At 44.0% G+C, this 15,998-nt stretch overlaps 1 protein-coding gene across 1 annotated transcript; it reads left to right on the forward strand.

The window, feature by feature from the left end:
- The first annotated feature begins 4,842 nt into the window (after nucleotides 1-4,842).
- LOC129327907 (zinc finger protein 271-like) lies at nucleotides 4,843-13,492 on the forward strand. Its single transcript, XM_054976655.1, has 4 exons — nucleotides 4,843-4,900; nucleotides 7,595-7,687; nucleotides 10,454-12,681; nucleotides 13,304-13,492. The coding sequence occupies exons 1-4, from the start codon at nucleotides 4,843-4,845 to the stop codon at nucleotides 13,490-13,492; spliced, it is 2,568 nt and encodes an 855-aa protein (XP_054832630.1).
- The last annotated feature ends 2,506 nt before the right edge of the window (nucleotides 13,493-15,998 follow it).

The raw sequence follows: 15,998 nt of genomic DNA on the forward strand, positions 1-15,998 counted from the left end.
ATTGCTCCGAGTGTTTCATGGCCTGGATGGTGAAAAGGACAACACAAGGTGTGTGGGGGGGTCTAGTTGTCCTTCCGAGGGTGGCTGGCAGAAGCGCCGTCTGCAGCACTTGAGAGTCTGAAGAGGGGGCGCAAGGAGGCTCTTCACCAAGGGCTTTGGGGGTGAGCTTAGACCTATTGAAAATGATCTGGGGTTCAGCCACCATTTGTCACGGAGAGAGAAGGAAATAAAAATATGTTTGTCTCCTTCAAAGAAGTTGCTGATTTGGTTTGACGTCTAAAAGCTAGTTTTATCTATTTCATCAATCTTGTATATTTGTTTGTTTGTTTAGTTGGGAGTTTTTTTCTTATACAATACTGTGTTGGGATTTTTGTGGATGATCTTTCTCCCAAGAATTGGAACTGACATGTTGCCCGTCTTACAAGAGATCTAAAGTGGGTGGAGAAGCAAAACAAACTTCCTTCAAAGGGTGTCCAGGTCCTGGCACCTTCCCGGCAGGAGACGGGGACCTGGCACTGACATCGTGCCAGCAGCAACTCTTTGGCGACTTTGCTATGACATCACTCCCGGAAGTGACATCATCGTGCCAGCCACCGGAGCGCAGGGAAATTACATTCCTGCCCCTTGGGAGCACACCTGCTGTGCTTGGTGCCTGCCCAAGGTGGGCGACCTCTGGGGGGCTTGCCACCTATCACTGATCGTTGGCAGATCGGTGGGAATGGGTACAAACTTCCTGAAGTTCGCCGGCTATTGGCAGGCACCTGGGAACCCTAATCCTTCAGTCAATCGAGTACTCTTTTATGAATCTTCATACAGCAACGGTTGGAGTTGTTTTTAAAGGTTATTTCAGGGTCTTTTATTTGGGTTTGGCCTAACCTGGATAGCCCAAGTAAGCCTGATCTTGTCAGATCTCAGAAGCTAAGCAGGGTCGGCCTTGGTTATTAACTGGATGGGAGACCTCCAATGAAGACCAGGGTTGCAGAGGCAGGCAATGGCAAGCCACCTCTGTTAGTCTCTTGCCATCAAAACCCCACCAGAGTTCACCATAAGTCAGCTCTGACTTGAGGGCACTCTCCATCACAACGTGGGTCTAAAAAGCTGCAAAAGATATATATGCTGAAAAAGGAAATGTGTATTTACATGTGCTGAGACGTTTTTGATATTTTTATCATATAATTTATGGGGAGGTTCAATCATACTTGTGAGTTTTGCTGAGATTTTGCAGACTTGCTATACATGAAGAAATGTTTATATACGGCTCAACTGGAGGGAGGAGGTCTTTTTAAATTGCCACTCAGGACAGGGTCAGTCTAAGTATTTCTCCAAGGCCCTGTTTCCACAAAAAGTGTACTCATTCTTGTTGTCTAAGAGTGATCCATTTATAAGGACTCATTTTTAGGCTTAAAATCTCTCAAAAATGTGGAGCGGGGGAGTGGGTACCAAAATTAGCAGAAACACAGCAGAAATTAATGGCGTAACATTTTAAGATATTCATTTTGAAGAATCTCTGTGCCCATAATATTCTGGATTCAAGTAGATCCATCAGTGCAGGAGTCCCCACTTTTTGAGCCTGAAATGCTCTTCTGGAATTCTGCCCCAGGGTGGTCGGCAAGATTTCAAAATGGCTGCCATAGGAAGTGGGGCCAACTACAAAATGGCTGCCATAAAAAGTGGGGCTAGTCACAAAAAGTCAGGGAGTGTGGCTAGTCATAAGTTTTCAACATTTCAGAAAAAAAGTCCGCTTAACAGGATGCCTTTTAAAATGAACAATATTATCGAACACACCAAAGAGCTTACCTTCAGACATGCAGAGAAGATTTTTGTGCTGCCAAAGCAACTTTTTAAAAATCGGCACGGCCAATCAGATCTCCAATTGCTAAGCAGAAGCCTGTGCCAAATGCCGCTCTCTATGGACACTTGGCAGACACCAGGAAAGTTATTGGTGGTCGCCGTGGCACCCTCAGGCACCACGTTGAGGACCCTTGCAGTAATGGATTTGGTGATGTGGATCTACTCAGCACATTTCTTTGTGATGTTTTTATGCACACTCAACCTTGTGGGCTCCTATATTCTTGGCAACATCAAAAACTCCCCCCCATTTCTTCCCCCCTCTACGTTATGTTAAATCTACGTTATGTTAACTATTTATTATTTTCTCTTTATACCCTGCATTCCACCACCCCAAAGGGGACCCAAAGCAGCTTAGATCCTCCTCCTCCTCTCCTCCCTTTTGTCCTCACAACAACCCTGTGAGGTAGGTTAAGCTGAGAGTGTGACTGGCCCAAGGTCACCCAGCCAGCTTCCGTGGCAGTGCAGGGAATGTTGGGTTTTATACTCCGGATGCTCAGGAGTGAAGCTCAGGTGCCCATCCAAGGAGCCTGCAGGGAAGAGAGCTCCTCCCCCTCCCTTTTCCCATTCCAGGGGACAGAGAGGTAAAAATCAAGTAATTCGTAGGCTAATAAAGGGGTGAGGCATGAAGGCCAGCGGAGGCATCTTTGCCTAGTTCCTGCTTTCTCCAAATACAACAGAGCGGGAAAGAGGAACCAGAAACAAGACGCTGGATTTAAGGAGCGGGGGGGCGGGGGGCACTATACTTTAGGAATTTTACCAACGGCAACCGGGAAGGCATTCGAAAGCAGCCATTCGAGAGAGTCATTCTTTAGAGAGGCCACCATACATTGGCCCTTGATCTCGGGATTAAGGATGCGTTGACACTTAAAGGATTGTTTTGCAGTCAAAATTCAACTGAGCTCTTCTTCTGTCTGCTCTAAAAAATATTCTTATTTCTCAATTTCTCTGCGCTGATGAAAAGTCTCCTGCTTTGGCTTGAGTCTCCCAGAGTGTAAAGGAGAAGCAGGGAGAGTTTAGTTAGCTGGGGAAATATCTCTCCTCTAGAGATACTTTTCAGAGGTCAGGCTTCAAAAGGGACCAGAGTCAACTCTTGTAGAGGCCTGTAGTGGCAACATGAGAAAGTGGGCCGCCTTAGTGGGCTAAAGGCTGGAGATGGAGGGGAACTACTCCTTGAGGCCTGGCAAATCAGGACCAGGACTAGCAAAGCAAATCCTTAATTCTCTGTGGGGGGGGGGGGGAGGAGAAGAGGGCCTGCAGGTTCCTTTTATCACAGTGTTAATATCCACACTGGGATTTTTTTCCCTCATAGACCAGCTTTCCAGTGATGTAAAGAAATGTTTTCTCCTCCTTCCACAGGAGTCCAGTGTCCTTTGAAGAGGTGGCTGTGCATTTCACCCAGGGGGAATGGATCCTGCTGAGCCCAGCCCAGAGAACTCTGTACACGGAAGTCATGCTGGAGAATTTGGGGAACGTGGCCTCTCTGGGTGAGGACCATTTTCTCCTTCGCTGTCTCCTTCATGCTGAGAGGTAGGGTTGCCTGGTCCCCTAGCCCCCTGGCCGGAGATGTGAGGCCAGGTTGCTACCCTTTACTTTTCTTTTTTCATGCGTGCCCTCTCGGGTTTGCATGATGATGTCATTTCTGGGAAGTGATGTCATCACACGTGTCACAGTTTGCCCTGGGAGCTCTCCCCAAGGGACCAAATTGGGCCCAATAGTTATTCTTACACACGTGCACTTTCACGCACACTCATGAGTGGGGGACCTGCAATGATTTTCCGGGGACATCTCATTTCCCCCTCCCCCACCATATCCTCTTTCCCTGCCTCTCTAACCGCTGCCTTTCCTAATTCCTTCTCTTCCTTCCCACCCACCTCTGCCTGCCCCCATCTTCACCTTAGCTCCTCCTCCCAGCTGCCTGTCATCTTTGGCCCAGTTCTGTGGTGCTGGCTGAACCAGGCCCAGTTGCATGGTGGGGAACCTACAATGACTTCCTGAGGGTACTTCTCTATTCCCCTTCTCCACATTGTTTCCTCTTCCCTTCCTCTTGGTAGCCTCCGTCTGCTTACCTTTCCCTGTACCTTTTTCTCCTACAAACCCACTGAACACCTTACCTTTCACCTGTCCCATTTCTTCATCTGTATTTATTAATTTACTTCATTTATATAATGCCTTTCTCCACAACGGGACCTAGAGCAGCTTGCCTCCAAGTATAAGAACCCTTAGGAGTGGGTTTGGCTAGATGTGACTGTATCTAAGGTTTTTTGTTTAGATTTCATATTTTTCTGTAAACCTGGGCTGACCGGGCTGGCTCCTGGGATACATTTTATGTGGATCCTCTACATACAATATGTAGATCAACTACATACAATAACTGACTCAGAGGATTATTGTCCAACTATTTGACTCTGCACTGCCTACTACTACCTTGTCAACAGCTTTTGGACTACACGGACGCTTGAACCTTGGAAGGACTTTAGAATAAACAGATGGTTTGATTGACTTCATTTTCAGCGCTCTCAAAAATGTGGAACGGGGGAGTGGGTACCAAAATTAGCAGAAACACAGCAGAAATTAATGGCGTAACATTTTAAGATACTCATTTTGAGGAATCTCTGTGCCCATAATATTCTGGATTCAAGTAGATCCATCAGTGCAGGAGTCCCCACTTTTTGAGCCTGAAATGCTCTTCTGGAATTCTGCCCCAGGGTGGTCGGCAAGATTTCAAAATGGCTGCCATAGGAAGAGGGGCCAACTACAAAATGGCTGCCATAAAAAGTGGGGGCAGCCACAAAAAGTCAGGGAGTGTGGCTAGTCATAAATTTTCAACATTTCAAAAAAAAAACCTCCGCTTAACAGGATGCTTTTTAAAATGAACAATATAATTGAACACACCCAAGAGCTTACCTTCAGACATGCAGTGAAGATTTTTGTGCTGCCAAAGCAACTTTTTAAAAATTAGCACAGCCAATCAGATCTCCAGTTGCTAAGCAGATGCCTCTGCCAAATCCCGCTCTCCAAGAACACTTGGCAGACACCAGGAAAGTTATTGGTGAGTGCCCTTGCAGTATCGAATTTGGTGATGTGGATCTACTCAGTAGATTTCATTGTGACGTTTTCATGCGCGCTCAACCTTGTGGGCTCCTATATGCTGAACAACATCAACAAACCCCTCCCCCATTTCTTCCCCTGCTTCTAAAATCTACATTATGTTATGTTATTTATTATTTTCTCTTTATACCCTGCATTCCACCCCGCAAAGGGGACCCAAAGCAGCTTAGATCCTCCTCCTCTCCTCCCTTTTGTCCTCACAACAACCCTGTGAGGTAGGTTAGGCTGAGAGTGTGGCTGGCCCAAGGTCACCCAGCCAGCTTCCGTGGCAGTGCAGGAAATGTTGGGTTTTATACTCCGGATGCTCAGGAGTTCAGCTCAGGTGCCCATCCAAGGAGCCTGCAGGGAAGAGAGCTCCTCCCCCTCCCTTTTCCTATTCCAGGGGACAGAGAGGTAATAAATAAAGTAATTTGTAGGCTAATAAAGGTGAGGCATGAAGGCCAGAGGAGGCATCTTTGCCTAGTTCCTGCTTTCTCCAAATACAGCAGAGCGGGAAAGAGGAACCAGAAACAAGACGCTGGATTTAAGGAGTGTGTGTGTGGGGGTCATTCTTTTGGAATGTTACCAATGGCAACCGGGAAGGCCTTCGGAAGCAGCCATTCGAGAGAGTCATTCTTGGGAGAGGCTGCCATACATTGGCCCTTGATCTAGGGATTAATGATGTGTTGATACTGATAGGATTGTTTTGTAGTCGAAATTCAACTGAGCTCTTCCTCTGTCTGCTCTAAAACACATTCTTATTTCTAAAATTCTCTGCGCTGATGAAAAGTCTCCTGCCTTGGCTTGAGCCTCCCAGACTGTAAAAGAGAAGTGGGGAGAGTCTGCTTAGTTGGGGAAATATCTCCACCCTAGAGGCCTGTGGGGGGCAGCATGAGAAAGGGGGCTGCCTGAGTGGGCTAAAGGCTGGAGATGGAGGGGAACCACTCCTTGAGGCCTGGCAAATCAGGACCAGGACTAGCGAAGTAAATCCGTCATTCTCTGGAGGGAAAACGAGGGCCTGCAGGTTCCTTTTATCACAGTGTTAATATCCACACTGGGATATTTTTCCTCATGGACCAGCTTTCCAGTGCTGTAAAGAAATGTTTTCTCCTCCTTCCAGAGTCCAGTGGCCTTTGAAGAGGTGGCTGTGCATTTCTCCCAGGGGGAGTGGAGCCTGCTGCGCCCAGCCCAGAGAGCTCTCTACAAGGAGGTCATGCTGGAGAATTTTGGGAACGTGGCCTCTCTAGGTGAGGATCCTTTTCTCCTTCGCTATCTCCTTCATTCTGAGAGGTAGGGTTGCCTGGTCCCCTAGTCCCCTGACTGGAGATGGGGGGCCGCGTTCCTACGCTTTTCTTTTTTCATGTCCTCACTATGCGTGTCCTCTCGGTTTTCATGATGACATCACTTCTAGGAAATGACATCAACGCATGGGTTACAGGCCACCTTGGGATCTCTCCCCAGGGGGCTGAATTGGGCCCAATATTTACTAATATGCTTATACACGAGTGGGCAACCTGCAATGATTTTCAGGAGATATCTCATTTCCCCCTCCCCCTCCCCCACCATGTCCTCTTTCTCTTTCTTGCCCCCATAAGCCTCCTTTTCCTACTTCCTTCTTTTCCTTCCTTCCCTCCTTCCCACCCACCTCTGTCTGCCCCATCTTCACCTTTCGTTCTCCCTCCCAGCCGCCTGTCTCCTGTGGCCCAGTTCTGTGATGCTGGCTGAACCAGGCCCAGTTGCATGGTGGGGAACATACAATAACTTACTGAGGTTACTTCACTTTTCCCCTTCTCCACATTGTTTCCCCTTCCCTTCCTCTTGGTAGCCTCCGTCTGCTCACCTTTCCCTGCACCCTTTTCTCCTTCAAACACACTAAACTCCTTACCTTTCACCTGCCCCATTTCTTCACCTGGATTTGTTAATTGACTTCATTCATATATTGCCTCTCTCCACGATGGGGACCTAGAGCAGCTTGCCTCCAATTACAACAACCCTTAGGAGTGGGTTTGGCTAGATGTGACTGTATCTAAGTTTTTTTTGTTTAGATTTCATATTTTTCTGTAAACCTGGGCTGATTTTCAGGAAACAAGAGAAGTGCGAGTGGGTGCCATGTTGTGCCACCTTGTTCTTTGCAACTCTGGCCATGGCTGGCCCTAAACCATAATGGGGGTGGTGGTTGGGGGGCCTTCATGAGCCTCAGAAAAGACACCTTGACTAAGAAGTGGCAGCTTAACTCCCTCATGGATCCATTTGGGGGGCCTTCAAGAGCCTCAGAAAAGAGCCTCCCTCATGGATCCGTTTGGGGGGCCTTCAAGAGCCTCAGAAAAGATGCCTTGACTAAGAAGTGGCAGCGTTCCCAACGGAATCAGCCCCTGCCTCTCCAAATGGCATTTGGTTGCACCTGGATTCTCTGGCTTCAGGTGGCCCTGGGATGCAGTGAAGTTCTAAAGCATTGTTCCTGGTTTGTGTGTGTGTAGGAGAGGGGGTGTCTTAGCATAGCAACTCCACTGGCTTCCCTTTCATTTATTACTTCCCAGCTGAGCAAGCAGGGAGTGCATATCTACGAATTCCACACAGATTAGCTTTGCTCCCACTGCGGTACAAGGAGGCTTCCAACTGCTGAATATTTATGTCGTTGTGTTTCCTCCTGAAAAAGGTGCTGCAGTGGGCGAGCCTGACCTCATATCCTGGCTGGAGGAAGAGGAGGAGCTGTTTCTCCACGACTCTAATGAAGAGGAGCGATTGGCAGGTAAGTGGGATTCTCTGATGTCTGGGAGTCCTGAATTGGGGAGCGCAAAAAAGGCAATGGTACAGTTGGAAACCCCTTGAATTTCACACTTTTGGGGGAAGATCTGCAGCAGTATTAAAAAATACTACTGATAAAATGTCACCTTCTTAACAATTGGAACCCACTATGTGAAAAATATTTTTTTTAAAAAAACCTAAAAATGGAGCATGAACGAGTGAATTTTTACGGATGATGAAGTCTAGGTATCCCGTATTGAAGCACACTGCAAGACATAGATGCTTACTCCCTCACCGATCCTTTAAAATATCCTTAAATATAATCATAAGTGGAGCCTTAAATATCATACGTCAGTCAATGGAATGTCCTCCTAAATAATTAAAAGATGAAATAACAACAAGATTTGATTTATATACTGCCCTTCAGGACAATTTAACACCCACTTGGAGCAGTTTACAAAGTATGTCGTTATTATCCCCCTCCAAAACAAAACAGAGAGACCCAAGGGTCAAGGAGATCCTAAATAAGGGAGTACAATACAGTACCCTCTTACGTAAGAATAAAGATACTGATTAATTTACAAAAATTGTAAAAAATTGTAAATTAATCAATATCTTTATTCTTATATCCATTGGCTGATTACATTTTGGTCATAATTAGTTAGGCCCATTCTCAAATTAGCAATGTTTATCATTTCAAAGGAACACATTCTTCTTCGCTGGGCACCTCGACGTCAATAAAGTTCCTTCTCAGAGGATATGTAACATTCTCCAAGGACACATCAAGTGCCTGTTTATCAATTCCCAGTCCTTTGCAATCATTAAACAAACAAACAACCATTGTAAATCTAGCCATATGCTTATGTAGGAGTGAACTCTTTTTTTCAAGGCTGCTTTGATTCCTTGATGCTTGGTGCCCCGGTGTCATGATAAAGTGTTTGAAGGCGGATATCAAAGTTCCGTTGATATCAAAGTTAGCTGGCTCGCTATGTTCAGCCCAGTCACCCGAGTGGAATCTGTAATCTTTATGGCCAGGCCGTTAAAAACCCCGTTGCATTCCACTGGCTTGCTAGTTGTTTCACTTCCCCACGTCTCCCCTGCACCAGAGCATATGATTCCTCTATTTCTGAAATCCTTAGGCTAGCTATATATTATTTCTACATCAGAATTATATTTCTGAATCAATCTCTAAAAGTCGCTTCTACAAATCATCTATCTTAGAAGTTGGCTATAAGAAGCAAAACTATAACATTTGCATGAATTATTTCTATATAAGGTATAACAATATGATTCGATCAATCATTCCTATCAGTCTAATGTCCTTAGAACTTTTCATAGTCCATCTTCATCCATATCCTACACAGCCAAGCATTGTCCACTCTGGCCGGCAGATTCTCTCAGGCAAGGCTGTTTCCCAACTTTGTCATAGCTGAGATTTTTAAACTAGAGATGCTAGAGATTGAACTCTGGGACCTTACACATACAAAGCATGTGCTTAACTTATTGTTTTTTTTGGTAAAGTATTTATTATCCATAGTCTGCATTTCTCACTAAGAGCTGAGTCTTGGTGTAAGTTATTGCAGTTAACAGAATGAGTCCTCGAATAAGAAATGGAATCAGACTCAAATTACAGCAGTCTGAAACAAAGCGTTAAGAGACATGACCGAAAGCAACTCATGACTGCACTCATGTGAACACAGTTCTTGTCTTTCAAACCCCAGCAGAGAGCAGTGATGAATATAATTTTACCCTCTGGGTAAGCTCTTTCTGCTGTGGGTGAAACTGGAGCTGAACAGGTGGCAGTTCATCTCTGAAAAGACAAGGGGACCACAGGTCCCAGAAGACCACACTAACAATATAGAATTTTATTCTTCAAAGTGCTAGTGCAAAGTGAATTTTTTCCCCAATAACTTATAATCTACTCCATGCATAGGTATTCAGACCCAATGCTCAATAGTCCCCATCATTTGACACATCCTCTTCAACAAGTATCTTCACGACATCAGCATTGGCAAGTGTCTTCCTTACAAGCATGATAAAGGGCAACAACATGAAACGAGCTGTTACACCTGCTGGCGCTGCCCTTGCCAACTGCCCAGGAGACCTATATTCCATCCTGTCTCCCGTGGGGATTTCTTTGCCATCCTCCAATGACGGCTTTTGCCTACAGAAGAAGAAACAACAGATTTCATTTTGGACATTACATTATATGAATTCAGTACTCTTGTTGCCTGTCATCATTTAGGAATTGGAACTGTTATATTGGACTATTGAGCATTGGGCCAGATCAATATTTGATTCAAAAAAGAAAAAATCCAGCCAGGGTTATTTACTTAGATTTTCATATTATTAAGGCTAATATATCTAGATGCGTTGCACAGGTAAAACAGAGTTTCACATTTTAAAGATAAAAAGAAAGGAGAAATAGATTGTATCTATTTTAAGTAAATCATTCTAGAAGCAAAGAGTAAGAATAATAGAGCAGAAACTCATGAATCAAGCAGTGATATAACATATATATATATATATATATATATATATATATATATATATATATATATATATATATATATATATATAAGGGGTGTGGTGAAAGATATTCCTCTGTTTTTGACATTAACTCCTAATCAGTCATTAAAATCCATTATGTCACCGAGTTTTTTGAGTGTGAACACTCTTTTCTCTCATACTCCACAGCAGTTCATTTAGTTCATCCCCTAAATGTCAAGCTCCCAACCCCATATTAATGCCTGGTTTCTCTCTCATTTAGGAGCGCATCTGTCGGAGCCAACAAATGAAACAAAAGAACGTTCTGCAACAGATGAAGAAGAGACTTATCCAGATGTGAATGAGAACGTTGCATACTGTGATATCCTAAGGAATGAGCAGGGGAAAGGGGGGAGTAATTCCAGTCAGTTAAAGGGTGGTGAGTCTCATGAAGCTCCATCAATTACAGAAATATGCAAAGGAGACAACCAGAATAACAGCCCTGCACGTGAAGAAAATTTTCCTGAAAATTCATATATCAATATGAATTCCCATCAAAGAAACCAAACCAGGGAGAAAAAATATAAACACCTGGAGTGTGGAAAAGGCTTCATTGAGAGTGGAAGTCTTACAGTCCATCAAAGAATTCACACAGGGGAGAAACCATATAAATGCCTGGAATGTGGAAAAAGCTTCAGTCGGAGTGACCACATTTTTTCCCACCAAAGAATTCACATGGGGGAGAAACCATATAAATGCCTGGAGTGTGAAAAAAGTTTTACTGACAAGGGAAAACTTACTGTCCATCAACGAATTCACTCAGGAGAGAAACCATATAAATGCTTGGAGTGTGGGAAAAGCTTCAGTCGGAGTCACCATCTTTCTTCCCACCAAAGAATTCACACAGGGGAGAAACCATATAAATGCCTGGAGTGTGGAAAAAGCTTCAGTCACAGTTGCAACCTTACTTCCCACCAAAGAATTCACACAGGGGAGAAACCATATAACTGCCTAGAGTGTGGGAAAAGCTTCAGTGAGGGGAAAAGTCTTACTGTCCATCATAGGAGTCACACAGGGGAGAAACAATATAAATGCCTGGAGTGTGAAAAAAGCTTCAGTCGGAATGACAGCCTTACTTCCCACCAAAGAATTCATAGTGGGGAGAAAACGTATAAATGCCTGATGTGTGACAAAAGTTTTAGTGACAGGGGAAGTCTTACTGTCCATCAACGAATTCACACAGGGAAGAAAATGTATAAATGCCTGGAGGGTAAAAAAAGCTTCAGTCAGAATGACAGCCTTACTTACCGCAAACAAACATACACTGGAGAGAAACCATATAAACGCCTCGAGTGTGGAAAAAGCTTCAGTCAAAGTGACGACCTTTCTTCCCACCAAAGAATTCACACAGGGGAGAAACCATATAAATGCCTGGAGTGTGGTAAAAGCTTTAGTCAAAGTGGAAGTCTTACTATCCATCAACGAATTCACAGAGGGGAGAAACCATATAAATGCCTGGAGTGTGGAAAAAGCTTCAGTCACAGTTGCAGCCTTACCTCCCACCGAAGAATTCACAGAGGGGAGAAACCATATAACTGCCTAGAGTGTGGGAAAAGCTTCAGTGAGTGGAGAAGTCTTACTGTCCATCAAAGGATTCACACAGGGGAGAAAACATATAAATGCCAGGAGTGTGAAAAAAGCTTCAGTCGGAGTGACCACATTTTTTCCCACCAAAGAATTCACATGGGGGAGAAACCATATAAATGCCTGGAGTGTGGTAAAAGCTTTAGTCAAAGTGGAAGTCTTACTATCCATCAACGAATTCACTCAGGAGAGAAACCATATAAATGCCTGGAGTGTGGGAAAAGCTTCAGTCGGAGTGACCACCTTTCTTCGCACCAAAGAATTCACACAGGGGAGAAACCATATAAATGCCTGGAGTGTGGAAAAACCTTCAGTCACAGTTGCAGCCTTACCTCCCACCGAAGAATTCACAGAGGGGAGAAACCATATAACTGCCTAGAGTGTGGGAAAAGCTTCAGTGCGTGGAGAAGTCTTACTGTCCATCAAAGGATTCACACAGGGGAGAAAACATATAAATGCCAGGAGTGTGAAAAACGCTTCAGTCGGAATGACAGCCTTACTTCCCACCAAAAAACTCACACTGGGGAGAAACCATATAAATGCCTGGAGTGTAATAAAAGCTTCAGATGGAGTGGCAAACTTACGTCCCACCAAAACATTCACACAGGGGAGAAACCATATAAATGCCTCGAGTGTGGAAAAAGCTTCAGTCGGAATGACAGCCTTACAGTCCATCAAAGAATTCACACAGGGGAGAAGCCGTATAAATGCCTGGAGTGTGGGAAAAGCTTCAGTCGGAGTCACCACCTTTTGTCCCATCAAAGAATTCACACAGGGGAGAAACCATATAAACGTCTAGAGTGTGGAGAAAGCTTCAGTGAGTGGAGAAGTCTTACTGTCCATTACAGAATTCACACAGGAGAAAACGTATAAATGCCTGGAGTGTGGAAAATGCTTCAGTCGGAGTCACCACCTTTCTTCCCACCAGAGAATTCACACAGGGGAGAAACCATATGTACAGTAACTTCACTGGTGTGAGGCAGAAAACACTTGGCATCTCTCTAAGTTGGTGCAGTCTTGACCCTGCTTTACAAATGCTCAACTTTTAAAGCACAGGAACAGTATGATTTTCTGTCCTATCCAGACATTAGAGTGCTCCAATGAGTCAAACCCTTTCTAGATACTGAGCAGGCGTTATAGTTATGAGCAAGAACCCTGTTCCTGGTGCTGAAGGGGAGACTCCTTTCTACCCACTTCCTTGGCCCACTGTAATTCCAAGATCTCTTGAGTCTAAGCAGCAGTTACTACTGGTTTTTCCCATTTCAGTCCAAGGACTAAAAGTGCTTCACAAACATTACTTCTTCACAAAGAGGATTCACTGGCTAACCCTCCCTGGTCAACAGCCAGACTCCAACTTCCTTTCACTCATCAGTCTGCTCCAAAGGTCACCCCCTTCAACATTCCATCCCCAACTACCATTTCAGCCTCGCCACATGAGGGGGGGCATGCCAATCACACATTTACTGTTTGGCAATCTCAACATTTGAAGCTGAATCCGTCACACCGTATAAATGCCTTGCGTGTGGAAAAATCTTCAGTGAAAGTGGAAGTCTTAATTCCCACCACAGAATTCACACGGGAGAAACCATATAAATGCCTGGAGAGTGGGAAAAGCTTTAGTTGGAATGACAGCCTTACTTCCCATCACAGAAATCACACAGAGGAGACACCATACTAATGCCTAGGGTGTGGGCAAAGTTTCAAGCAGAGTTTGCACCTTTGTTGTCATAAAGAAATTCATACAGGAGAGAAAAATGTAAAAATGCCTGAGGGTGAAAAAAGCTTTCATCTTAGTGGACATTTGCATTACCATCAAAGAATTCGTTCAAGGCAAAATCATATAAATGCCAACACTGTGTGGAAAGTTTCAGTCTCAGTTCAAAGAATACATTGGCACCTTTGGATAAGGAAACTTAAAAGGGGAGCAGTTTCACCACCCATTCCAAAGTGCCCTCCCTCATGCTTTAAACCAGAAAGCCGAAAAGTGAGGAGATAGAGGCCAGCTCCAGTATGACAAACTGTCCTCTGTGGATGTAGAGCCTGGAGCTGCAGCAACTGTATCCTTCTCAAAGTTCAGGACTACATCTGGCACTGGAACTGGCCACCTCCCACCCCTGGACCACCAGGGCTTTGGCATTGTTTCTTAAATCTTCACACTTTCATATCTCTATAATGTAGCTTTGTAATGTAGCTTTGCAACAATGCTGCAGAAGGTCTTCTGAATTCCTAGAGGTGAGAATTCAGAGCATTTGTAGTTACTGGTATAACAATATACCAATAAGAAAATGCTTGTGGCCAGAGCCAACAAAAAAACCCATGTGAAAATAAATATGGTTGAGGCATTCTGTATTAGGAGGAATTTATAACTTCAAGAGCAGACATATGCGGAGTATGTTCTAGTTGTCTAGCTGACTAGTTAATGTGGAATGGATCTACAGAGAGGCAAGTTCAAGGGAAGGAGCTGCCCTCCTCCATGCAGATTCAAGTACATCTAAGACAAGTCTGAAGGTTGACCAAGGTTGCTCCTCCAGGAGGTCATTCACAGGCTGGTTGTGTTGTTGGTTGGAGGGGATGGGGATCTCTCCCCTCTTGCCAGGAGCCCCTGATGGCTAGCTGATGAGCTGAAGGCCAAGGTCCCATTGGCTCTTGCCTTTCAGCTCATGCCTCTGGCCTAAATGGCATGTTAAAAACAAAGATTTTATCCCATCTGCTAAGATGGGCTAAAATTCAATTATCGCTGTTGGGAGGAATAGCTACAATTAAAATGAATGTCTGACCTAGAATGTTATTTCTATTTCACACAATTCCTGTATTGACAACAGATGCCATTTAATCAATGGCAGAAGGATATATCGAGATTTATATGGCAGAGCAAAAAGCCAAGTGTTAAATTTAAGGTTCTACAGGACACAAAAGAAAGAGGAGGTTTGGGCCTCCCAGATTTGAGATTATATTTTGCGGCTAACTCGTTTGGATGAAGGAATGGATATTGTTAAAAAATAGAAGATTACTGGACCTGGAAGGGCATGATCTAAAATTGGGGTGGCATGGGTATCTATGTATGATAACGTTAAAGCCAATGCAGAGTTTAATAATGTGGACAACAGGGCTGAAATTTACATTAAGCTCCAGTATTAAAGAAATTTTATACAAAATGATGTATCGTTGGTATATGATTCCTGAAAAATTGGCTAGAATGTATAAGGGGGCATCAAATGTATGTTGGAAATGTGCTCAACGAGAAGGGACATTTTTTCATATTTGGTGGACGTGTAAGAAAGCAAAGAGGTTTTGGTTGCAGATACAATAATCTGTTCACAAGATTTTGAAGATTAAACTTCAGCTGAAACCAGAGACTTTTCGTTGGGAAAAATGGACAGCCAGTTGGAAAAAAGTTTGAGAACACTGTTCTTATACTTGATTACAGCAGCAAGAGTACTTTATGCACAAACGTGGAAAACAACAACATTGGCTACAGTGGAGGAATGGTTGACAAAAGTTTTGGAGTTTGCATTAATGGCAAAACTTACTGCATTAATTGGAAAAAGGACATTAGTTAACTTCTTGGCTGAAAGGAAACCATTAATAGACTTTTTGCATGAAGTGGATAAGAAGGATTTGATGACATCTGGATTTATGGATTAAGAAACAGGAACAACAGAACAAAGAGGACTTTTGTGACTTTTGCTTAAGGTTTTATAGCATTAAGGTTAAGTATTTCTCTTTAAGTCTCTGTAAGGGTTATAGGTTATAAGATTACTAACTGCATGCTTGTATTTCTGTGTCAAATACCGGTCTTACTAACCATTGGACTTGTATCTTCTAAATTCTAAAATAAACCTGTGATATTGGTTCAGATCTTCTCCGTACAGAGGAGTTTGTCTACATCACTAGGAGAGACCAGAAATAGGGGAAGTCAGTTTAGTTGAGGGTTGCATTCACCCACACCAAGCCTTGGTAAGTGACTCTCCAGAACACACGAACTGAGGGGCTGCTGAAGGGGCTCCGAGGGGCCCCTTCACAAACTGAGGAGCTCCTCCCCAAAATTCTACCTACATAGAGGAACTCAGCAAACAAGTGGTCTACCTTGCAGGGCTGATAACTTGATTAACACCCGGTATGGATGGAGACTTTATTTCCTCAGTTTCTGTGTTTAAGATTAGCCCGAGGAAATTGGGGGCAGA

This window comes from Eublepharis macularius, chromosome 4, assembly GCF_028583425.1.
Source record: "Eublepharis macularius isolate TG4126 chromosome 4, MPM_Emac_v1.0, whole genome shotgun sequence".
NCBI lineage: Eukaryota > Metazoa > Chordata > Lepidosauria > Squamata > Eublepharidae > Eublepharis > Eublepharis macularius.

Coding starts and splice junctions, on each gene's coding strand:
- LOC129327907 (XM_054976655.1), top strand. CDS start 4,843: ATGCCTCTGCCAAATCCCGCTCTCCAAGAACACTTGGCAGACACCAGG. Junction 4,901..7,594: donor AGACACCAGGAAAGTTATTG/GTGAGTGCCCTT, acceptor CTCCTGAAAAAG/GTGCTGCAGTGGGCGAGCCT. Junction 7,688..10,453: donor TGAAGAGGAGCGATTGGCAG/GTAAGTGGGATT, acceptor TCTCTCATTTAG/GAGCGCATCTGTCGGAGCCA.